The following is a 23,477-nucleotide window of genomic DNA, read 5'->3' as shown; positions in this document are numbered from 1 at the left end:
GCGGAGATAACTTCACCGCAATCTACTCAGATGCCTCACAACACGACAAGGGAATAGGGATCGGCGTAGGTGTAGTAGCGTACAGCTCCACCCACGAAGAAACCTTTTCTCAAAAGACAAACATTGGATGCTCCCAACTAGTCTACAACGGTGAACTAGAGGGGATAGCACAGGCATTTGAACACGCGGCTACAGTGGCACAAGAAGGCCAAGAGATCTACGTATACGCAGACAACCAAGCAGCAATCCATAGGCTTAACAACCTATCGGACAACCCGGGACAACAGTGGCTACTAAGATGCATCAGAGCTGCAAAGAGAATAACGACAAAGAAAGCATCGATCCACCTGCAGTGGGCCCCAGGACATAACGACGTCAAGGGCAACGAAAAAGCCGACACGCTAGCAAAGGAAGCAGCTAAAGAGAGACCAACAACATCGACCACAGCGAGCCTAGCCTACTTAGGCACAGAAATCAACAAAATACAAAAAACAGAACAACTGATGGAGTACAAGAGGTATACCGACAGGCCCACCAAAAACAGAAGCTCCTACTCAAGGATCTTCAAGCTCAACACACATACAACAATCAAAGTCCCGAAGGGAACACCAAGAGAAATCTCGAGCGCGTTCTACTCACTCAAGCTAGGACATGGATACTTCAACTCCTACCTTAAGAGATTCAACAAGAGAGACTGCAATCTATGTATATGCTACAAACCACAAACACCACAGCATCTACTTCTAGATTGCAAACAGTACAAAACACATAGAAATACACTCAAAGAAGCAATACCACACAGACCCATCACCCTCCCACTCCTCCTCCAAACAAAGACAGGCATCAAAGCTACTCTAGCCTTTATTGCAAGTACTAGGATTGGCACGAGAAAATGGCACCTTGGGCAAACCACCGAACAGACAGACACTGTATAAAACTACAAAAACAATATTTCCTTATCTAAAAGAGCCCGCTGCTACATCTCTTTCTATTCACCACACTGCTCTTTAGCACCCGCGCCAATGGAAGACTAGCTCTGAAATTGGAGTACGCAAAACACCACCCAAATTGTACAAGACCCATAGAAACTCCACAACGACCATCATACATAGAACGGCTTAGCCAAAGTCCTACATAGTCACCGACTGATACAGGACTCTAATGGAAATATAATAATAATAATAATAATAATAGGTACCATTTTCTTGTTCCTATTCTGGTGCTAGTGATAAAAGCTAGGGTTGCTTCTATACCTATACTAGTGTGGAGTAGTAGTGGTAGTGTGACTGGGCGATGTTTGATTGTTTGTAGGAGCGTTTTTCGATGGTCTTTGTATAGATGACAGTACAGTAGTAGGTGTTCTGGCGTTTGGATGTTTTGGCAGGTGCAGCGCCTTTAAGTAAGAGAAGATAGGATAGAACCTAGGTTATACTAAAATCTACGACTTTACGTTCTACGATATAGCTAGGATTAAGCCTATCAAGCTCACTAATTAAGCCTGCTTAATAGGCTTGATTTGCTTGTACTTTTGAGCAGTCTAGGCTTGGTTTGGCTTAATTGTATTCACTCAATCAAATCAATCAAGCCCATCAAGCAGGCTTGATTGTTGGCATCTCTGGCGTTTTGGCACCCAAATGCACAGTCTCCACCATGAGCGGGGTTATATATACACCTCAATTCCATCCTGTCTTCCACACAAACTATTATCCAAAGAAACTTCAGAGTAAGGCATCGGAGTGGAACACACTATCATTTGTCCGACATGGTAGAGGCACTGACAATCATGGGCCTGGTGTCGAACATCATATCGTTCATCGACTTTGGTCTCAAAATCGCTTCCGGAGCTCGTAACGTTCGCGACTCATTGCACGGCACTTCTGCAGACCTTCACGAACTCGAACTCATAGTGGCGGATGTACGGACATACAACAATCAGGTCAAAGATCAAAGGCATGCGGACCATCAACTCTCCAACCACGAGAGAGTAGACTCCGCAACAATCAATTCAATCCGGTCACTCTCCTAGACCCACTTACCTATCTAGGTAGGGCTTAAACTCCTATAGGTAACTACTAGGCTTAAAGCGGTAATCAATCAATCCAATCTGAACCTTCTAGGACCCACTTAATTGATTGTTGCGGACTGTGCGAGAGAGACATTCTAGCCATGGTCAAAGAGTGCGACGAGCTGACTGTTGAACTTCAAAAGGTCATTGCAAAGTTCAAAGTCAGAAATGGGCGGTCAAAGACACTAGAGAGCGGCCGCATCGCTTTTCGGACGCTCCGAAATCAGAGATATATCGATGATTTGCGCGCAAGATTAGACGGCTTAGACCGAAGGATTAGGTGCAATATTCAGTACATGATTAATGGGTGTGTAGTCCAAGATTACTATCACCTCAAAAAACGGGATGTAGCTTCCACAGCTACCATACTTCAAACATCTTCCTGCCTAGCCGACTACAGTAGCAAAATAAACAAGGCGTTGATATGTATACAGTGAAGAGCACGCGTTTATATTAGCCAAATTGGACGATATAAGAAAATAGCAGGAGTCATGGGAAATGAAATACGATGCCAAAATGGACGTGATACGGGACCAGATACTCTTGTCGGTTCAGCAAGCCCCTTCAAATTCAGCAACAACCCAGATTACGCAACTTGCTAGCCTAAAAACAAAGTTTGACGCCCTCAAGAAAGAGCATCTTCAATGCATCACACAGGCAGAAGTCATGCGTAGTCTATATCTCCCTGTATTAAATCGGCGACGGCACCAGATACCAACAGCGGATCGATCATCGAACGATTGGGTATTCGATGAGTCAAAAACCTTGTTCAAGCCGTGGTTAGAGGGCCAAAAAAAGCACGATCTTCTATTTTGCATAACTGGAAGGGTAAGTATTGATTATGAACGTGGTCAATAAGGAGACTACTCATACATTCAAAGGCAGGAAGTGGGAAGTCCACGCTTATAAAACATATCTCTGAAAGCCCTTGCACAAGTGAAAGCCTGCAAAGATGGGCAGGCTCAGCCAGACTCCATACAGCAAGCTTCTTCTTCTGGAACCAAGGCGATGAATTGCAAAAAAATCAAATTGGTCTCTTCCAGTCACTGTTGTATCAGATTTTCAGATCGGCACGAGATCTGATACCACTTGTCAATTCTGATAGGCGCAATCACGAAAAATGGGAGGTGCACGAACTGAAAGCAACATTCAAACGCATTGCAGGTCAAACAGAACTGGATATCAAGTACTGCTTTTTCATCGACGGCTTGGATGAGTATAGCGGTGACGAAGAGGAGGTGGTTGAGATGTTAACTTTTCTCTCCGCTTCCAACGCCATCAAGATATGCGCCTCGACTCGTCCCCGTTCTATTTTTGAGAGGTACTTCTGCGATACCACTCTTGCTTTCGACATCGCCAAATTCACAAAGGCAGACATGATGCAGCACGTTCACCTGCAGCTCCAAGAGAACGAGAACTTCCGACGCCTAGAGTCCACAGAACCAGATTGTTGGAAGATTACAAGTCTTATCGCCGATCTTGCTCGGGGCGTCTGGTTGTGGGTTTTCCTAGTCACTCGCAACCTCAAGCGTGCAGTGAATCGCTACGAAGGTGTCGATATGCTTCGAAAAATCGTTCTCCAGTTCCCTACTGACCTAGAAGAGTTCTTCAAGCGTATGGTCAATTCGATTCAACCTCAATATCTCGAAGAAATGGCTCAAATATTTCTGATCGCTGTCGATCAACATCATCCACTCTCACTATACGCCTACTCGTTGTTGGAACTAGAACGGCAGAATCCGGACTATACTATCAAAGCACCAATTAAGGAACTCGATGATGATTATCTGAATACCAAATATCCCGCTTGGACATCTCATATACAGAACAGATGTAACGACCTTCTCGTTGTTACTATACAGGAGCCACAGTTTGGGATGGCGGCTGATGCAACATCTGTTACCCACATTGTGGATTCCTTACATAAAACAGTCCGTGACTTCATGCGGGATATTTACTATCAGCAACTCACAGGACATCTCAAATCTGAATTTCTGTCTACCGTCAGTGTATGCAGGATGTACCTCATGCTTATAAAGGGAATGCCGACAAACACTATGAATGAGCGAAGATTGAAGTGGGAATACCTCTTTTTGATGAAAGACCTGCTGAAATACGCGTATGAGACAGAGAAAAGAAGCAACCACCCAGAATCTCCCTTAGTGAGCGTGCTAGATGAGTTCGATCGCGTCAATGCCCATGTCTGGGGAGATGTAAATTACCACTGGACGCGCGCACGCATGAGCGCATGCGAGGAAGGTTGTGATTGTAACTTTCTAGCACTGACGGTGCAGGCACGTTTGATCAAATACGTACGCGCCAAATTGAAGGCAGATCCTCAGAAACTTCAGAACAAAGGTCACTCCCTACTGGACTGGGCACTTCGCTCACATAGGGAATCACCTCTTCGCATACTGTTTCACTACGACCCCGAGGATACCGTGGTGGACGTTAGCATGGTGACATTGTTACTGGAATATGGCGCAGACCCCAATCAACCAGTTCACCAAGATCAAGACAAGACAATCTGGGCGTTGTTTCTACTCTCTATATATGGGATGCAGGTGCAGAGTCCAAAAAGTATCCTAGCACCTGATGTTCCAACAGAGAAATGGTATCAGGTATGCGAGCTGCTCATAGAATATGGTGCCAGACAGGACTGCGTTCTAGACGACAGCAAACCGGAGTTGACGATGCAAGTGATTTTTGAAACGGTTTTTGGTTCCGCCAGAGCCAGTGCGTTACAAAGACAAATGCGAAAAAAGGCTGAAGAGATGCAGCCGGAGGCCTCAAACTCATGCATTGTGATATAATTTCCGGCATAGCAGTCCAAGGTATTTGTCAAGCGTCAAGGTTGGGGAGAATCATGTCGTATTAGAGCTGTTGGAAAGAGGTCTATATGCGCAGTGGGAAGAGGGAGTGAAGGAGCTAGGCCGTAAAGGTACTAGCGGGTAAATGGGTGGCTGCCTGGTTGCTAGACTCCGCAACAATCAATTCAATCCGGTCACTCTCCTAGACCCACTTACCTATCTAGGTAGGGCTTAAACTCCTATAGGTAACTACTAGGCTTAAAGCGGTAATCAATCAATCCAATCTGAACCTTCTAGGACCCACTTAATTGATTGTTGCGGACTGTGCTGGTTGCCTAAGGAGGAGCCAAGAGATAAGCCCTATGGCTGACAGTATTGCTCAACGGAAATTATCCTTACACATGCGAAAAGGTCCTCAAGGAATGATGGATGCATAAGAGAGGCGAGCTCGTCCGTATCGAAGTAGTCGTTTTATCTACGTACTCCACCACCGGGCCCAACCCCTGGATATCAACACCAAACCGAGTCAGAGAAGCGTACGAAAGCTTCCTCGTTATTCGTGGCCTCGGGTTGCGCTCATGTGAACGGTCTGTAGGTACTGTATTCCAGCTACCTAATCCAGATGCTATTCACAGTCGAGATGAAGAGAAGAAGAGGAAAGTGGGCGGCCATCCCGCTTTGTTTGGGTTGGCGCACGGCGCACGGTCTGCTGGGGGAAGAAGTGATAGAAGGAAGGAAGCGACTAGGCCGCTGGCCTAGTCATGTGACCTCGGGCTCAGCCCGTTACAGCTCCCATGCTGTTGTAAACTCGAAATACAGCGGAGCTACATACGCCATGTCGCATACGATGATCCCTAACGATCATATAGTGCTATATATGCCTCCGTAGAGCACGCTCTAAAGCGATAAATATCCCGTATTTTACTCACATTTTCTCGTAGTCGGATACCCGAGTCAAGCGTGGCCATGTTGTAGGCAGTTGGTGCACACTAGCTGTGATACGAACTTCCCATGTTGCACAATTGCGGATCACGCCAACAAACCCGTCGACGCGTCCGACTTAGGAATGCTGGGTAAGCTGGGCAACATTTCATGACCCGGTAGGCACATATGTATATGCTTGGACCATGGCGTATGACTCCCGGCTACAGCATCGGTAACTTGCCGCCAGTCCGAATGCTCGCTGTAGCAGCCAACAAACCATGAAGTCTCCAGCCGCCTCAAAGCTGCCATTGAATGCAAAGTATATAATCTCACCAGTTGCGGTATCGTTTCGATGTCACCTGAGAGCTGGTTCTTCACCAGCTGATTACGGGAATGATTGTTACTCATGCGCTTGGTGGACCTGAGGGGGTTGGGTCGCGGCTCGAATAAATCACATCGGTCATAGGATGGAAGGAAGATATGGGAAGCATGTGTTTGATTGAAATGGATAGAGAGACTGTGCTAGAGGCTGAGGCTGTTCAGTGTCTGGAGGCGATTTAATGGGAGGAGCTGGGTGGACCAAACAATCATATATTGTTACAATTGATAAATGCTAACGCTAAGCTGCCATAGGTACTCAAGGATTTTCCCTGACAGATTACGTTATAGTTCAAGATTACAGGCCTCGTGGAAGTCTGAGAACTGGAATGGATCTATGCGTTCTTTTGGCATTTGGTGTTCAGTCCAACAACCACTCCCGTCACCTATATCCACAGTCCGCAACAATCAATTAAGTGGGTCCTAGAAGGTTCAGATTGGATTGATTGATTACCGCTTTAAGCCTAGTAGTTACCTATAGGAGTTTAAGCCCTACCTAGATAGGTAAGTGGGTCTAGGAGAGTGACCGGATTGAATTGATTGTTGCGGAGTCTACCTATATCATCCTCTCACGTCCTTGGCGCAGGCTTTCTGCAACAACCATCAATTCCTAAATCACCCTTCATCCAACCTTAGACAAACGTCAAACTACCCCACGAAAACCCTTAGACTCTGAAACTTCCCTCCTTCGCAGATTTTTCATACTGATTGCTCAGAGAAACGCCCACGACTATTCACCACTAATCATCCAGCGACTGTTAAGGCAACGAACTTACCATAAACTCATGCTCAACACCCGAGAAGGTTTGCATACTATATCACACGAGTTGTTTCAACATAGCCTCACTAAAACACTGTTGAACACTGCAGCGGTCATATTTCTCCCTGAAAAATCGACGTAGATGCATGTAATCTGCTGTTGTCGTACTCGTCTTTGATCGGTGTTGCCTGCTCCCGTCCGTACGCATCATGGGCTGTACCAGATTGCATCACGTGATCTCGCTCCGCGGACTAGTGACTATTGCAGACGCGTACTACGACACGCGTTGCACGCCAGAGCAATGCGTCTTCGTTTGCTGGCAGAAGCAGCCGTCTCGGGCGCATGCTCTTCCTCTAAAGTCGCCATGGCTTTATGCAGCCTGTCGCTTGGGGACTTGCGAAAAGTAAGGTACCGGATTAGGAAGGTAATGAGTGAGATTTGCGGCCGGGATCCGGCTATGTTGGGGGGGGGGGAGCTAGGGGTGGAGGTTCCGTTATCGATAAACCACCAGATGCCCCCACTCACGACTGATAGTTAACACCTAACAAGCATCGAGCGATCTGGTGCGTTACGTCATCTTGGACCGCGTAGGCCGAAAACCAACCTTCTGAGATAGTTTTGAGCCAATCTGCAGCGCGCATCTTCGCTCCTTCATCGTCTTATCAGCCATCTATTCCCGATCCTCTGTGTGAACCTATGTCATGTCGTTGCAATACCTTTGATACTTTATTACCATATCTATAGGCTTACGCTACACTGGTAAATGACAACATATAGCTGACATCACGCCGGACAGACTGACCAACTTCATCATGGCTGGAAACACAGTCAACGACTTCCATATCGCCATTGTCGGTACAGTTGCATGATCTGGTCCGCATGTAGCGAATATCCAACTAAAGCAAAATCTAGGCGCCGGTATTGCAGGCCTTGCACTGGCTATGGGGTTGCACAAGAAAGGCATATCATTTACACTCTATGAGGAAGCGAAGGAATACTCGGTTGCTGGGTGAGATCCTCCAGAGACCTTGGCGGTGTACCCTGTCTGATCGCATCAAGTGCCGGTATCGGATTTGCCCCTAACGGTCTACGGGCAATGGACATTATCGAGCCAGAGTTCCGTCCTAAATATGAGAAGATTTGTGTTGGAAACAAGCCCGCAGATGCCCAGAATGTCTTCTTTGAGGGCTTGCTCATCAAGGAAGGTCTCGGTACGTATTATCTAGCATCTTCTCCACCATATCATCTTGCTGACCAATGCTTCCAGGCCAAGATCAAACATGGCACGGTAAATCATGTTGGGGTCACCCTGACTTCAATCGAAAATCGGTTAGTAGCGTTGTAGTCAACATGTCATGGCGCTGTGTTAACATGGGATAGGCACATCGAAAGGAGCTCTTGGAAATTATGACAAGCTTCATCCCGATAGAGACTGTCAAGTTCAATAAGTCTCTCAAGGACATCAAGCAGCATTCCGACAAAGTTGGTCTCAAATTTGCGGATGGTGACGTTGCCGAGGCCAGTATATGTGTTGGCGCCGACGGAATCAAGAGCATTGCGCGAGAGCACGTGCTAAAACCATCCTATCCAACCCAGGTCGCCCCAGTATATGCCGACGCCTACTGCTATCGAGGTGTCATTTCTATGTCTGAAGCGAAAGCGATTCTGGGAGATCTAACCGATGTTGCCAAGATGTACTTCGGCAACAAGCGTAGTGTTGTTACTTATCGCATCACGGGTGGCGAGGTAAGCTGACTCTTCCGCGCTCATATTTACACCTTGAATACGTGCTGACCAATACTAAACGATAGGAGTTCAACTTCCTTCTTTGCGTAGCTACCGACACTCCGTGGATGCTCGAATGCGCTGTCACGGAGAAAGTCACCGAGGAGATCAAGATGGCCGACTTCGAGGGCCCCGACATTGATGATCGCTTCCGCCGACTTCTTCGTTTGGCAAAGCCAATCAAATGGGGTCTCTTCCATCACAAGCACACTTCGACATACTACCGCGATCGTGTGGTTCTCATGGGTGACAGCGCCCATGCTTCTCTGCCTTTCCAAGCTGCTGGCGCTGCTCAAGGCCTGGAAGACGCTTTGATATTGTCGGCCGTGTTTGGGGAACTCCCAACGGCTCCACAAAGCATCTCGAGCCTCAATTCATACATTCTTGCAGCCTTTGACGCCTACGATTCGGTGCGACGGCCACGAGCTCAGAAGCAGCTGGACAGGGCTGCGGAAGTGGGTGACATGGTCTTTTTTCGAGACCAAGAACGAGGCTCTGATATGGGCAAGATTCTACCGAGACTACAGGATGCATGGTTTGATTGGTTATGGTTTCATGATATTCGAGGGGATGTGGACACAGCTATGTCTAGGCTGCAAACGCAGCGAACGCAAAATGTGCTGTAGATTATCTAGATACCTGTGATATATACGGGATGATGCTTGCTTGCCTTGCATTTCGTGTGTCCCGGTTTTCAAGAACTTTTGGGGTTGACACGTCGATGCAACGCTTCTTCATTCTAGACGTAGCGTTGTAAATTCAACGAATCAGGTTCAACGTTCCCTTCCATGCCGGCTACATTTCCACAATTACCCCACCTTTTCTATCCATCATCGGTACAGCCCGCAAAGTTAGATACCGCACATTCGTCAAAGAAACACTGTTGTGACACCCATGCGGAACTATGCTTTTCCGAGTCTCCCTTATCACAATCGCGAGTTTTGAGGCTCAAATGCACTGCATGGTTCCAATCACCTGTACACCTGACCATTTTCACAAACGAACATATCAGCGAAACGAATCACAAGCTACATCTGCAACACGGAGTAAAGAAATGGCATCCACACAACCCCCTCCCCCCCTAAACATTCCCCTGTCCCACCACACCGTCAACGTCTCCATAATCGACACAACCAGCCACATGAGCGGCTTCCCCACAAACACCTTCATGCACCCTCAAATCGGCTCCTTCACAAAAATTTCCGTCGGATCCTACTCCTTCCTAATCCGCCACCCCACCAACACCAGCAAACACGCCACCCTTCTCTTCGACCTCGGCGTGCGCAAAGATTGGCGAGAAAACTGCCCCACAACATTCGTTCAGGGAATCGAGCGCTCGGGCTACATTATCACGGTTGAAAAGGACGTTGCTACCATTCTAACTGAAAACGGTGTGTCGCTTACTGATATCGGCGGGATCATATGGTCGCACTGGCATTTCGATCACGTGGGCGATCCGGGGCGTTTCCCGCCTACCACAGATTTGATCGTCGGACCGGGGTTTAAAAGGCATTTTGTGCCTGCATTTCCGACGGTGCCGGAGTCGCATGTTGATGAGCGTGCGTGGGCAGGACGGCAGTTGTGTGAGGTTGACTTTGACGACGCTAACGAAGAGTTCGGCAAAAGGTTGCAAATAGGCAAATTCCAAGCCCTGGATTTCTACGGCGATGGAAGTTTTTACTTACTCAATACGCCGGGACATACGGTGGGACATATCTCTGTGCTCGCGCGTACGACGGTTGAGCCACCGACGTTCATCTTCTTGGGGGGCGATATTGCGCATCATGGGGGTGAGTTTCGTCCCACAAACTACAATCCCTTACCGCAAGAGATAGCCCCGCATCCTCTACGCCATCGTCTTCCCATGGTGCCCCCGAGTTGTCCAGGAGAGATGTTCGTCGCTATGCACCCGAAGAAAAGCCGCAAGGAGCCGTTCTTCGATCCTACGCCTGCGGAGGGTGGGTGGCACTTTTGCGCGGCAGAGGCGACGAGGAGTATAGAGAAGATGACAGAGTTTGATGCTTGGCAGAATATTTTTCCGGTAATTGCGCATGATGAAAGTTTAAGGGGGGTTGTGAAGTTCTTCCCAGCGGGGGCAAATGAGTGGAAGGTTAAGGGGTGGAAGGAGAAGAGTTTCTGGGGTTTCTTGGCGGAGTTTGCGCGGGAAGTTGTTTGAGTCATCTCATACTTTTAGATATATTCTGGGTTTAGACACTTCCAGCAATGGTCCGTAATGTGCAGCCCGGTTCCAAGGCCTTCAGGAAGTCGGGCTCAGCCTCGTAGCTGAGGCTCTTGTCAAGCGCTTCAGCTTCATATATCCAATGCTGATATGGATGTCTGATTTTAGAGATCGTCAGAATGCATCGATTATGTAGAAAATCAGATTTAGATTTCATGTACTGATTGGTCTTCTTGGTGTTTTCATGACTGCTGCTGAAATGTAGACTCCGCAACAATCAATTCAATCCGGTCACTCTCCTAGACCCACTTACCTATCTAGGTAGGGCTTAAACTCCTATAGGTAACTACTAGGCTTAAAGCGGTAATCAATCAATCCAATCTGAACCTTCTAGGACCCACTTAATTGATTGTTGCGGACTGTGCTGAAATGTAAGTTGTGTACACTCTCCCAGAGACTGAACCAATTACTGGTCAGATACTACTCATGTATACTGTTACTACTTTCATCCAAGGTGCATGAGCCAGCGGTTTCATTGCGAAAGTTTTGCACTGTAGTGATAACTCTGGATCTGTAATGTGAGCCATATGAGTGGTGCACATATTACACTCGGCAGCGAGAGAAGGGATTGGGGTCGGTATCTTCAGCCCATTACGTAGCGGTAGTACAGTAAAATACTTAGATGATTAGAGTCAATGCATTTAATTTGATCCGCAAAAATTGCACATGGTGGTGGTGGGGCTCATCTCCAAGGTGCGTAGACTAGAGAAAAAGTGACTGTTGGAGGAGAGCGCAACTAGCCCGGGCTCGCTAAAGGTCACGCTAACTGCCGCGGCAAGTCCGGGTGTAATCCCGAGTTAGACCCGATAAGCTAGTATCATCTAGGCTAAAGACGTCATAAAGTGGGGATGGCGATTCACCATCCGACGCATGGACTCCGAAGCAGCCGTGTCCGTGTCCATGTCTCGCCTCCCAGCGTCAATCAACGCGCAACGGGACACATCCGAGTCTTGTGCCTAGGTAGATACATCTCCGACGTTGCATCACATATCTGTATTGATCTTCTGATCGACTCTGGTTGATACGTCTAAACCACAATCCTGATATTGACAATGTCACAAACTTCGGTGCCCACCTCCTTGACTCAACTACCGCTGAGCGACGGCGACCGTCCTCGCTACAGTGAGGTCCAGTTGCAGGATTATTTTAAGCGACTCGGACTTCCACAACAGTATCTCGATTCGCCTGTTCTATCGGACCGAACCAAGGCTACCGCCACCGAGCATGGGCTCCCATTTCTGCAGGCCCTGGTCAGATATCACACCTGCACTGTGCCTTTCGAGAACCTTGAACTACATTACTCCGCACACAAAACCATTACCCTTGATGTCGCGGACCTCTACACAAAGATCGTCACCAAGCGACGTGGAGGACGATGCATGGAGAACAACACCTTTTTCGGGACAGTCCTCCGCTCGCTTGGCTACGAAGTGCGCAATTGCGGCGGTCGCGTATCACGCGCAATGAGCCCCTACCCAGAGGTCCGCCGCAACCAGGCCATGACCTACGATGGCTGGAACCACATGCTCAATCTTGTCCGACTTGACAACGAATGGTATGTTGTGGACGTGGGCATGGGATCTATGGGTCCTTGCTTGCCTTGTCCGTTGCGGGATGGCTTTGAAACAACCAGCATTGCTCCACGAAAGATACGCCTACAATCACGTGCCATAGCAGAGTCGTATGGAACACATTCCAACAAGCTGTGGTGCTATGATGTTTGCTACAATCCCGTGGACGATGGAGAGAGCCAGTGGGTGCCGGTGTATTGTTTCACTGAGACGGAGTTTCTGCCTCAGGACTATGAGATCATGTCGTGGTATACGTCCGCAAACAAACGCTCATTCTTTACCAGATATGTAACATCTACAAAAATGATCATGGACGAGGAGCGCGAAGTTGTTGTTGGAAATGTCACGTTATTTGGCGGCGAGGTTAAGGAGACTATCGGTACCGATCGACGGGTTCTGAAGGACTGCAAGACAGAGGATGAGCGTGTGGAAGCATTGAAAGAGATTTTCGGCGTGGAGTTAACCGAAGAGGAAAAGAACGGGATTCCAGCAGATCGCCGACTGGGATGATCTGAATGCATTTTCAGTAACCAGAGATGTCAACAAGCAAGTCAAGCTGGCTTGATTCTTATCGATTGCAGATCACAGACCATTCTCTGGGACGTGCCACTGTGCACGAGCCTCTATATTGTCTGTGATCTGCAATCGATAAGAATCAAGCCAGCTTGACTTGCTTGTTGACATCTCTGTCAGTAACGTAGGTATCGAAGAAAGGACGATGCTTCTTGATTGAACCCTCAATGTAAATCGATATATCCTTCGTGATCCACAGCTGCAATCAAGTGAAAGGTCGGTATGTATCGCGGCTTTATTATTATTATTATTATTATTCCATTAGAGTCCTTTTTCAGTCAGAGACTATGTAGGACTTTGGCCGAAGGCCGTTCTATCTTGGTTTTTCTAATTTACATGGTTTTCTGGTATGGTTCGCTAATATGGTTTTTGGCTTTTCTACAAAAGATAGCTTGTATCTGTTTGTTGCCAGGTGCTAAAGAGCAGTTTGATAAGTAGAAAGAGATGTAGCAGCGGGCTCTTGTGGCAAAGGAGAGGGTTGTGGTTTTAGTTTTATACAGTGTCTCTCTGTAGGTCTTCTGTTGGCTGTCCTAGGTACCATTTTCTTGTTCCTATTCTGGTGCTAGTGATAAAAGCTAGGGTTGCTTCTATACCTATACTAGTGTGGAGTAGTAGTGGTAGTGTGACTGGGCGATGTTTGATTGTTTGTAGGAGCGTTTTTCGATGGTCTTTGTATAGATGACAGTACAGTAGTAGGTGTTCTGGCGTTTGGATGTTTTGGCAGGTGCAGCGATTAGAGTCTCGTTTCTTAAATCTCTTTAGGTAGGAGTTGAAGTATCCGTGTCCTAGCTTAAGAGAGTAGAAGGCGCTAGAGGTTACTCTTTTCGTGTTCTGTGGCATTTGGATGGTTTTGCTGATTTTAAGAGGGTATTTGGCTGAGTAGGTAGCTTTGTTTAGAGCGGTTGCTCTTGCTTTGTATTTCTCATACTCTTGGCGTTGTTCCGTTTGTTGTATCCTTTTGATTGTCGTGCCCAGGTAGGCAATGCTCTTTGTTGTTGATCTGGGGTCCTCTTTGGTTGCTTCTTTTGCTAGGTAGTCTGCTCTTTCGTTTCCAACTATATCTGTGTGTCCAGGTGCCCAGAGTAGGTGGATGTTTGCTTGTTTTCGTCGGATCGTATTTGCCGCTTTTAGACATCGGAGTTGCCAATGCTGTCCTGGGTTATCTGATAGGTTTTTAAGCCTGTAGATTGCTGCTTGGTTATCTGCGTAGACCTCAAATTCCTGGTCGGTTGTAGCGTTCTTTGCTGCGTATTCGAATGCTCGTGTGATCCCTTCTAGTTCGCCGTTGTAGACTAGCTGGTATTGTCCGATATTAACTGTTTCTGAGTAGATCTCTTGCTGAGTTGAGTTGTAGACTGCTATCCCAACTCCTATTCCTTTTCCTTCTTGTGTTTGCGAGGCGTCTGAGTATATTGTCGTGTAATTGTCTAGCCTTGTTTTAATGTAGGCTTGGTGCGCATTTGCCTCCTCTTCTTTGGATTTTTGAGAGACTGTTACGGTATAGTTTAGAGTATCCCATGGCCTAAACCGGTATGGGATAGTCTGCTCTGTGTCCCTTTTGTTGTTTTTAGGAATTGCGTTAGTAATAGTTTGTAGCTGTCTGTGCTGGTTTGGTTTCTTTGAGCGTTGGAGATTAGTTGATTGGATCCGAGTTATTGCCTTTGCAATTGGATGGGTGTTGGCTAGCAGGTTTGCTCTGCTTGCGTAGTTCCGGATAGTTGAGTTAAGCCTAATTGCTGGTGGTAGTAGGCTCGCTTCGAGGCTTGTAGGGACTGTTGGTGCTGTTCTAAACACTCCTAGTGTTTTTCGACAAGCCAGGTTGTGTAGTGACTGTAGTTTCTTTGTAGCGTAGGGTTGGTTTTGCCAGTATATTTGTGCTCCGTAGTCTGACACGCTGGTTACACATGCTAAGTATAGTTGTCTAATAGCGTGTGTTGATAGGCCGAGTTCAATGTTCGCTAGTCTTCCTAGCCTGTAGAAAGCTTGTCTGGCTTGGCTTACACGTATAGACACATGTGATTTGAATGATAGTCGGTTGTCTAGATAGATACCTAGCCACTTGACAGTGTCTTTGTGTTCTATCCGGTCGTTGTTTGGGAGTATGAGGGCTCTTTCTATCCTCTCCTTCTTAGCGGTGAAGTGGATTAGCTCTGTTTTGGATGTGTCGAAGATAATGTCTAGCTGCTCTCCCTTGGCAAAGAGTGTAGCTATCTCTTTTTGCAGTGCTCTTATGTTTTTCTTTAGAGAGGTTGATGAGGTAGTAAGAGATAGGTCGTCGATATACGATAGTTGAAAGCTTTGTAAGGCTGGGAATAGGTCTCGGATATAGATAAGGAAGAAGATTGGTGATACTGGGCTGCCTTGTGGGATGCCTGCTCTAATCTTGCTAAATTCTTCAATCTTATTATCGAATGCTAGTCTTAGGGTCCTGTTGGAGAGAAAGGATTTCGCCCAGCAAATTAAGCTAATTGGGAGTCCAAGTTTCTTAAGTCGGTCTAGAAATCGGTTGTGTATGACGTGGTCAAAAGCTCCTTTGACGTCCACGAACACTGTGGAAGTAATTTGGCCTTGCTGTTTTTTGTGTTGAATCTGGTCTACTAGGAGGAGAGCGGCGTCTATTGCAGATTTCTTGTTTCTACCTCCAATTTGTGAGGGGTGTAGGAGGTTTGTGGTTTCTGCTAGACTAGCTAGTCTTTTGGCGATAATTCTCTCTAGTACCTTCCCTAGGCTGTTTAAGAGAGTAATTACTCTATAAGCTTTCGGGAGAGAGTAGTCTAGTTTAGATGGTTTTTGAGAATTGCTCCTGTAGCTGCTTTCCAGCACCGAGGGTGGTATCCGTAATTGAACAAGATTGAGTAGGCGATGAAGAGGATCTCTGGGTTGAACTTAAACGTAGCGGTTATAATATCTTGAGTAATGGCGTCAGGCCCTGGTGTACTACTTTTAACTTTACTAGAACAGGCTTGTTCTAGTTCAGAAATTGATAGTTGCGGCCAGTCCCAAATGCTCTCTTGATAGTTTAGAAAGCTTGGTAGTTCTGCTGTTGGAGGAGGAGGGAACAGTGCTTTTCTAAAGGCCTTGCACTTTCCTTTGAATGTTTTCTCTAGTATCTCTCCATGGATAGGTGGAATCTTTTCGACCTTTTGATCCTTTGTGTATGCCATAGCTTTGTAGATAGACTGTGGGGTTTCTTGTTCTAGAAAGCTATTCCAATGTCTCTTCTTGGCATCCTTGATTGCTCTTGCGTAGGTGTTCCGCGCTATTAAGAAGTCTTTCTTGAATAGATATGCCTCTTGGATGGACAACTGTTGCAATTGTTGTGTGTAGACTCTTTGGCAGTGAGTAAGCTCTCTTCTTAGCTTAGTAAGCTCCTGGTTCCACCAGGGTTTTGGTTTAGGACCTAGTTTGACTTTTGGGATTGCTTTGTCAGCTGCTAGTTGGATAACTTGCGTAATTGCTTCCCCTATCTCCTCTAGTTTGCTTTGAAGCTCCTGGTCCTCTTCTAGAATTAGATTCTTGCAATCTTGTTTCCTAGGGTCGTTTATCTCGCTTATGTGCTGTAGCGTGATGTTGTTTTGAATAGCCTCGTTTTGTATCGCGGCTTTGAAACCACTAAACCATTCAAAAAAAACTCCATCTACTAAATAAAAATCACTCGTTTCTGGATATCTATTGGAACAAGGTCCCTCTAGTAGTATGACTACTATGGATAACCGAGTGGGAGGAGGGACAAGGCGGGGTGGCTGCAACGTATTGTATTGACTATCTTGTTGAGTGTCGCAGTCTCACTCTATTGTGGTGGGTGCTATTGCCCACCGGGCAGTGCCTGCCACACCAGCATATCATGTGACTCTCAAGCACCTTCTACCCTGGACTGAACCCAGGTATTCTCAACATTACCTGAATTTGAATGCACGACTAATGATTATCACCGGGGCACGTTCTAGCGCACGCTTCTCTGATGAACGCTCATGACACGTGAGTCTCCATTGCCAGTCGGACTGCATCAAGTGCAATCTTGTCGCAGTCAAAAGCGCCCACACTATGCAGATGTCCCGTCTTCTTCTCTAGCTCATACAGGTTCCGAGACAGCGTGAACTTTGAATGCAACTGTTGAAGTTGAGGAAAGAACGCATCTTCACCCTGCGCAAGTTGCGTCAGGACACGCGTCGTGTTCATCAAGCGCACCAACTCAGCCCATGCGATGAGCTTGAGGAAGACCTCAGAGTCTGGGAAGAAGCGGTTCCGGAAGGCTCTGTTCCAGCCCTGGAAGAGCTTGACAACTGTGTGCACGACACTCGTATACCAATCTGGCTCAGCGCGATTGGTTCCCCAAAGACGAAAGAGCTCCTCGGCGTGGACGTCGACATAGTCCTTCACGAGCCGACATAGTGCAGTTGCAGCTTCCTCTTCTGACATGCACTTCACTGCTTCATCGCGGTGCGGGAAGACGATAAAAACCTCGCTACGCAGAGCAGTGAATTGTGAGCCGAAGATGGCTTGACGGTCAGAGTTGATGCAATCAGCCAATGTGCGCACGCAAATAGTCATGTGGCAGGTTGGACATTTGCCAAAGTCCTGGTCGAGCGCACGTAGATTATCAACGAGACAGCGCTCGTGGTGAAAGCACCCACATTCTGGAAGCATACATGGGCAGCTTAACGCGTTTGCGTAAAACGTTTTAGCTTAAAACGTTTTAAAACGCTTTAACAGCTTAAACTGTTCACGCGTTTAAGAAAATCCTTAAACGCGTGAACGATTTAAAAACGCTATAAGAGGCTTGGCGCCAAGCACCCCACCTTTGCATCTCAAAAACTCTGCAACCACTCCCCACTAACCTGAAATCTCAACAAATCCATTATCTATAGCATCTATTATCGTTATGTCATCGAATACCTTGTCAGCAAGTGCGATATCAACGCCACCGTCGCGAAGACCCGCAACGCCGCCACACTTTGACGCTGTTATACGAACCGAAACTGTCTGTAACACCAGCAATGCAAAGCGCCAGCGTTTGAAAAAGCAGTATGTGTGCAAACGCTGTCGCTCATGGTTTAGCAGTCACCGAGTAAACTCTATCCACCATGTTCTAGCATATCATACAACGTCAGAGTCTTCTCAGCCCTCGCAAACTTCTTCTTCGTCGTCGCAACCAGCTATCACTTCAGTGTTTAGGACTGTCTCTGATCAGACAATTATCCGCAACGCCTTCAATGAACAAGGGTATCGCGATGCGCTTGTCGGTCTTCTGACTCGACGTCGAATAGCCTTTTCATCAATCGAATGGTCTGAAATGAGGGATCTAGCGCTTGCTTGCAATCCATTTATTGAAGACCAGCTTATCACAAGTCGACGTACAGCCGTACGTCTTATCGCCTCGAATTATCAGCTTTATAAAGGCCATGTAATTAAAGGCAGCTTATCGACGGCTGTGAGTCCTATCCACATATCAACAGATCTCTGGACATCACCGTTCCGTTCATCTCTCCTTGCTGTATGCGCACAGTGGGTCGATCACGAATATAAGCTTCAGAAGGCTCTTTTAGGACTGCCAGAATGTCGTTACAGCCACTCTGGAGAACAGCAAGCACACTTACTTCTTCAAACCCTCGAGGAATATGGGATACAGTCTAGAGTTGGCTGGCATACGGGTGATAACGCAACATCTAACGATACCTGTTTGGAGCATCTTGAAACCCTCCTTCGAACTAAGCACAACGTAAGCATGGCTTTTAATATAAAAATCGGCCTTCGCTGCTTAAGTTACGCGATGGTGCTAATATTAACAAGGTTAAATTTACTGCTAAAGAGCGCCGTATCCGATGTATCGGTCATATTATCAATTTATCCTTGCAGGCATTCCTGCTTGCATCCTCTAAGGAGGCTCTTACCGCTGCTCTCGACGCCGTAACGGATGTTATGGGGGAAGAGCTTCTCGCAGAGTTTTCAAGCGTTCTTACTTCTCGACAGAGAAACCCTAGAGCCCAAGCCCAAGCTGTTCCACAAACCTCACAGAGACAAAGGTTGTCTCGCCGAAGACGCAGCGTTGATAGCCATGGGTCTGTTGATGAGGACTTTTGTGGTATTGAGAACATCTCTACACTACGCAAATTACATCAACTATGTGTCTGGCTGCGCAACTCAAGTATACATGCAGCAGAGTGGGATCGCAAGGTAGGCCTCCGCTTAGGGATTGACAATCAGACTCGGTGGTCTTCATGGTACTCAGTTATGGATCGGGCTATTAAGAAGATGGCTGCAATTAAGGTCTTTATGCACGATAACGAGAAACACCTTAACGAGATCCGTCTTACTTCTGACGACTGGGATATACTCAGAGAAGTCAACAAACAAAACAACCAACATTTGAGGCGTAGATGTTGATTGATTAGCTCATTTCTTAGGGTTACAGTTTGTTTGTTTGAGTTGATGAGACTGAAGAGCCAATTTTTGGTTGCTTGATTGATTGAATATTGATAGACTTAAGGTTCTGAAGGGACGTTTCTATGACAATTCTGCAGGCGGCTCTTCCCACGTTCCTATCGCAAACTCTTCCGTGAGCTCCTCATCAGTATGCTTTGCTGCTGTTGTCGTGCTTGGTGTTGTAAAACCTGCACGAGTCCACCGTTGCAAGCACACCAAAGCAGCCAGTAACTGCGCGCCAATTTTCCGCCTTTGTGGCTCAATTATATCGCCAGTTCCCGCAAAAACGCGCTCACAATCAGAGCTGGAGGCGGGTATAGTCAACACGTCGATCGCCAATCGTGAAAGATGTGGATACTTCGGCTTCAACGATAACCAGTACTGTACAGCTGTTGGACCCTCCTTGTGTTGATCAGACGTCCATATAGGCTCTTTTAACCAGCTATCGTACTCATCCTCCACCTCCATTGTATGCTCGCCGTCCTCATCTAGTATAGCGTCGATAGCGTCGTCAAAGCTGCTCATGGTAGGTTTTGGCGCAGGGGTTGGTGTTGTGGCAGCAGCGGCAGGCTTGTAGGCAGCCCAAACCCGCAGAAACTTCGCGTGCGCGGTGCTCAATTGTGTAGGTTTGTTGCGCCAGAAGCGCTTAGAGTATGTTTTATATCGTGGATATAGTGCCGTAGCTGCGTAGTAAATGGGACTTTGGAGGATCTTAGTAAAGTAATTGCTCGCTTTTCGCCTCGCGGCTCGCAGGTTGATCGGGATGTGATTTTCGGGCGCCTCAGATGGCTCGTGGTTGACCGATTCGTATGGCCGAAGGCGTGCATCCAGCTCAGTTATCACACTCTCAAATACTGGGATCACCTCGTAGAGTGCGCCAAAACGGCCACACTTGCCGCGGCCTTGGAGGCGATCTGTAGCAAACTTGAGCGGCTGCAGTATCGCCATGTACTCAGTAATCACCGCCCAGTCAGCCGCCGTAAGGCCGTCTGACCTCATCCACCGCGGCACATCAGGCAGCTTGTTTCCTCTAATAGCTGCCTGTTCGTCAGCCTGTTCAGTCTCGCGAATGTGGTACGTGGCGTATGCGTTGATAGCTTGTTGGAGCTGAACTCCGCGCTTAAAGCAGTCGTAATAGCTGTTCCAACGTGTAACACACGGCTTAATTGGCTCGCGAGTGCCGCCGCTGGCGCCTGTGGGCATGCTGTTAACTGCCTCGCGTTGGCAATCTTCAAAAATGCTCCACTGCTTCGGCGGGTTGATGTAGTTGATAATATCAAGATACACGCCAAGCGGTCCTTCTTTCCGCCACTCCTTCATGTAAAAATCCTCCATCTTTGTGTTCTCCAGGGCGTTGTTATACGCGTCAGCATCCCTCCCGAACATAATCGTTTGGCCAACAAGGTTAAGTATGTGGCAAGCGCAGCGGAGGCGGCGATCGGAGGCAGAAAAGTGGTACATCGCGGCGAGTTTGTTAACAGCGGTGTCGTTATTGTAAGCGTTATCGAGCACAAAGTAGCCGAGTTTGCTGCGATTGATGCTGAAGGATTGCAGGGATTTTGGTTACAGCGTCAGCTATCGCCTCACCAGTGTGGGCACCCACCAGCTGCGGCAGCGCGATGGGTAGGTCAACTATCGCGCCCTTACTGTTGGCGTAGTGAGCAACTACAGAAAAGAAGCCACGTTTGCCGCCTTTTGTCGTCCACCCATCGAAGCTTATATGTACCTTGCTCTCGGCTTCAGCCAACGCGCGCACCACCTGAGGTCGTAGCCAACTGTACAACCTCATCACGAACGCTGACACGCTGTTATGAGACCTCCATAACGCCGCCTCTGCCTCAGGATTAGCAAGCCTGATCATCTTGCGAAAAGCCGGCGTCTCAAACTCGCGGAGTGGTCTGTTGTTGTCGACCAGCCAGAGCGCAGCTGCTTGCCGAAATTCTTGTACGTCGAAGTTTCCTATAGTCTTGTACGCCTCTAGACTAAATTTGACACCGCTTAGAGCTGCCTGACGAAGTGATTGTTGTCCATGTTTGCGGAGAGGTTTGCTTAGGATTGGACCGTCTTTGCTGAGCCGATGACCAGGTTTATCAAGCTGGAGGTGCCCGTTGGCGGCAGTGGTTGACTTCGTTACTCGGTGTACACCATTAGGTAGCTTATGAATATGACAGTACTTGCACACAAAGTACAACTCATCTGGGTGGTGAGTACCCTCCTTCCAGACACGCCAGCCGTGTTGAAAAATCCAGCTTGCCTTGCCTCGTGGAGTGCTCAGCGGCGCGACAAACCCCTTTAATCGCGACCAATCGACGCCCTCAAAGTCGCGAAAATCGACGCTCACAGCGCTATCCTCCTCCACCGAAGCCTCAGTGGCAGCGCTAGAGAAAGCTAAAGGCTGTACAATAGAGTCCTCTGGCTTATCAAACATTAACTGCGACTCCCAGGCTGGCTCATCAGTGAGCCGAGAGGCTTGTGAGGCAGCCAAAATAGGCAGTGGTGATGCCCGCCGAGGGCGCTCCTCGGGTTGTTGTACAGGCTTACATGGCGGTTCAATAGCCCGTGTGGGCGGCTCGATAACTTCTGTAGGCGGCTCTGTAGGCGGATCCGGCGTACTTTCTGGCAGCTCTATCGGCTGGGTTGGCTGGCTGCCGTCACCCAACAGCGCCTTGAGCGTAGGTTTGCGCGTACGTTGTGCTCGCTTGAAGGGAGTATCAGCTTCTTCGGCAGCCTCGGGCTTGCGTTTTGCTGGTATAGAGGGCATGGATAAGGCTAAAAGTAAGCCGGAGCCGCGAGAAAGTAAGGTGTTGTTAAATGTTATAAGCCTGATGTCAGTAGCACTAGGAATGGAACATGTGTGAATCGTGTTGTGTATTGTGCTACAGGAATTGAGATCTATGTCTCTGCCAGCTAGCGTTGTGGGCGCTAAGCCTCGTACGTACTAGCCTGGAGTGAGTGAGAGATGGGATGGAACCTAGGTCATATAACTTACACGCGAGTAGGCTTAGTAAGCAAGATCCAACACTAAGAATTCGTCGTTGAGCAGCTATCCCAGAGGCCTCACCTAGGTATCCCCCTCCCTCGCTTACTATCAAACAACACCAATCCTATCAACATTTTGTTCTCAAGATTGGTTGATTGATTGACAGAAATACAGTGGCTAACTGTTGGTTAGTTGGTTGGCTCCGAATCAAACAAATCAAACAACAATATTGATGAGATATTGATTACTGACAACCTTGGATATACTACAAAAAGCACATACATTTTTACAACCATTTGCATCAGCAACGCTATACGCGGAGGGAGATAAATCGTCTATCTCTCAATCTCTTTTGATTATGGACTCTCTTTTAGTCCACTATGAGCAGCAAAAGGTAAGCATTAACGTGTTATTGTCAGATAGCAGGCGTGTCGAGCCGAAAGTGCCGACACCGCTAGCTAATAACGGGTTAGCGTCTTAGCAGAACAAAACTCTCAGCGCGCACCTTAGAACGAAGAACAATCAATCATGAACATCCATCACTTTTGTGCAATATCTCATCTAATCTGACAATTAAGAGTCTCACTGCCTCTATAACGAGCAACGAACACGCAATAATGGCGACAAACCAGAGCCAGAGGGACGCAACAGTCATCCTCACCGACTCGAGCAAATGGATCCCCTGGTACCGCCAAATCAAGATGCAATGCGAAGCCCTAGAGATCTGGGACATTGTAGATCCAGCGGGCAACACTCAGCCTCGTACAAAGCCGACCGAACCTCTCCCTCCACTCGTATCCGACTATGAACCAGCCGCTGCTCTGAGAAATACATCATCAGCTCCATCCTCCTCTACACGAACCGCGAGAGCCAATGCCGAGCGCCTACACAAGATACAGTTGACATAGTCAACCCTGCTGTTCAAACTCCAGCCATACCAGCTCGATACTCAGAACTCTCAGCGGAGGG

General features: G+C 47.6%; 9 protein-coding genes across 9 annotated transcripts; 6 read left to right on the top strand and 3 right to left on the bottom strand.

Annotated features, from left to right (window-relative positions):
* Positions 1–2,581: 2,581 nt before the first annotated feature.
* On the top strand, positions 2,582–4,878 carry PtrM4_045800 (uncharacterized protein; the record flags this gene model as incomplete). The annotated part of the gene is made up of 2 exons (XM_066104603.1): positions 2,582–2,893; positions 2,947–4,878. 2 exons carry the CDS (start codon positions 2,582–2,584, stop codon positions 4,876–4,878), a joined length of 2,244 nt encoding a protein of 747 aa, XP_065959167.1.
* A 2,871-nt stretch (positions 4,879–7,749) lies between these two features.
* On the top strand, positions 7,750–9,348 carry PtrM4_045790 (UbiH, 2-polyprenyl-6-methoxyphenol hydroxylase and related FAD-dependent oxidoreductase; the record flags this gene model as incomplete). The annotated part of the gene is made up of 6 exons (XM_001937160.1): positions 7,750–7,792; positions 7,850–7,946; positions 7,997–8,148; positions 8,205–8,266; positions 8,318–8,683; positions 8,749–9,348. The coding sequence occupies 6 exons, from the start codon at positions 7,750–7,752 to the stop codon at positions 9,346–9,348; spliced, it is 1,320 nt and encodes a 439-aa protein (XP_001937195.1).
* A 515-nt stretch (positions 9,349–9,863) lies between these two features.
* Positions 9,864–10,898, top strand: PtrM4_045780 (Metallo-hydrolase-oxidoreductase; the record flags this gene model as incomplete). The annotated part of the gene is made up of 1 exon (XM_001937161.2): positions 9,864–10,898. The coding sequence occupies one exon, from the start codon at positions 9,864–9,866 to the stop codon at positions 10,896–10,898; it is 1,035 nt and encodes a 344-aa protein (XP_001937196.2).
* Positions 10,899–12,013: 1,115 nt separating this feature from the next.
* PtrM4_045770 (NhoA, Arylamine N-acetyltransferase) lies at positions 12,014–13,042 on the top strand (the record flags this gene model as incomplete). Its single annotated transcript, XM_001937162.2, has 1 exon — positions 12,014–13,042. The coding sequence occupies one exon, from the start codon at positions 12,014–12,016 to the stop codon at positions 13,040–13,042; it is 1,029 nt and encodes a 342-aa protein (XP_001937197.1).
* Positions 13,043–13,597: 555 nt separating this feature from the next.
* Positions 13,598–17,656, bottom strand: PtrM4_045760 (uncharacterized protein; the record flags this gene model as incomplete). The annotated part of the gene is made up of 3 exons (XM_066104602.1): positions 13,598–15,833; positions 15,929–16,717; positions 17,184–17,656. The coding sequence occupies 3 exons, from the start codon at positions 17,654–17,656 to the stop codon at positions 13,598–13,600; spliced, it is 3,498 nt and encodes a 1,165-aa protein (XP_065959166.1).
* Positions 17,657–17,987: 331 nt separating this feature from the next.
* PtrM4_045750 (uncharacterized protein) lies at positions 17,988–19,489 on the top strand (the record flags this gene model as incomplete). The annotated part of the gene is made up of 3 exons (XM_066104601.1): positions 17,988–18,130; positions 18,167–18,824; positions 18,896–19,489. 3 exons carry the CDS (start codon positions 17,988–17,990, stop codon positions 19,487–19,489), a joined length of 1,395 nt encoding a protein of 464 aa, XP_065959165.1.
* Positions 19,490–19,609: 120 nt separating this feature from the next.
* On the bottom strand, positions 19,610–20,863 carry PtrM4_045740 (Dimer-Tnp-hAT domain containing protein; the record flags this gene model as incomplete). The annotated part of the gene is made up of 1 exon (XM_066104600.1): positions 19,610–20,863. One exon carries the CDS (start codon positions 20,861–20,863, stop codon positions 19,610–19,612), a length of 1,254 nt encoding a protein of 417 aa, XP_065959164.1.
* Positions 20,864–21,029: 166 nt separating this feature from the next.
* PtrM4_045730 (Atrophin-1 domain containing protein) lies at positions 21,030–22,289 on the bottom strand (the record flags this gene model as incomplete). The annotated part of the gene is made up of 1 exon (XM_066104599.1): positions 21,030–22,289. One exon carries the CDS (start codon positions 22,287–22,289, stop codon positions 21,030–21,032), a length of 1,260 nt encoding a protein of 419 aa, XP_065959163.1.
* An 836-nt stretch (positions 22,290–23,125) lies between these two features.
* PtrM4_045720 (uncharacterized protein) lies at positions 23,126–23,416 on the top strand (the record flags this gene model as incomplete). Its single annotated transcript, XM_066104598.1, has 1 exon — positions 23,126–23,416. The coding sequence occupies one exon, from the start codon at positions 23,126–23,128 to the stop codon at positions 23,414–23,416; it is 291 nt and encodes a 96-aa protein (XP_065959162.1).
* Between the last annotated feature and the right edge of the window lie 61 nt (positions 23,417–23,477).

This window comes from Pyrenophora tritici-repentis, chromosome 10 (assembly GCF_003171515.1).
Source record: "Pyrenophora tritici-repentis strain M4 chromosome 10, whole genome shotgun sequence".
NCBI classification, from domain to species: domain Eukaryota; kingdom Fungi; phylum Ascomycota; class Dothideomycetes; order Pleosporales; family Pleosporaceae; genus Pyrenophora; species Pyrenophora tritici-repentis.
The sequence above is the reverse complement of the archived record's forward strand: the minus strand, read 5'-3'. Positions and strand labels throughout refer to the sequence as shown.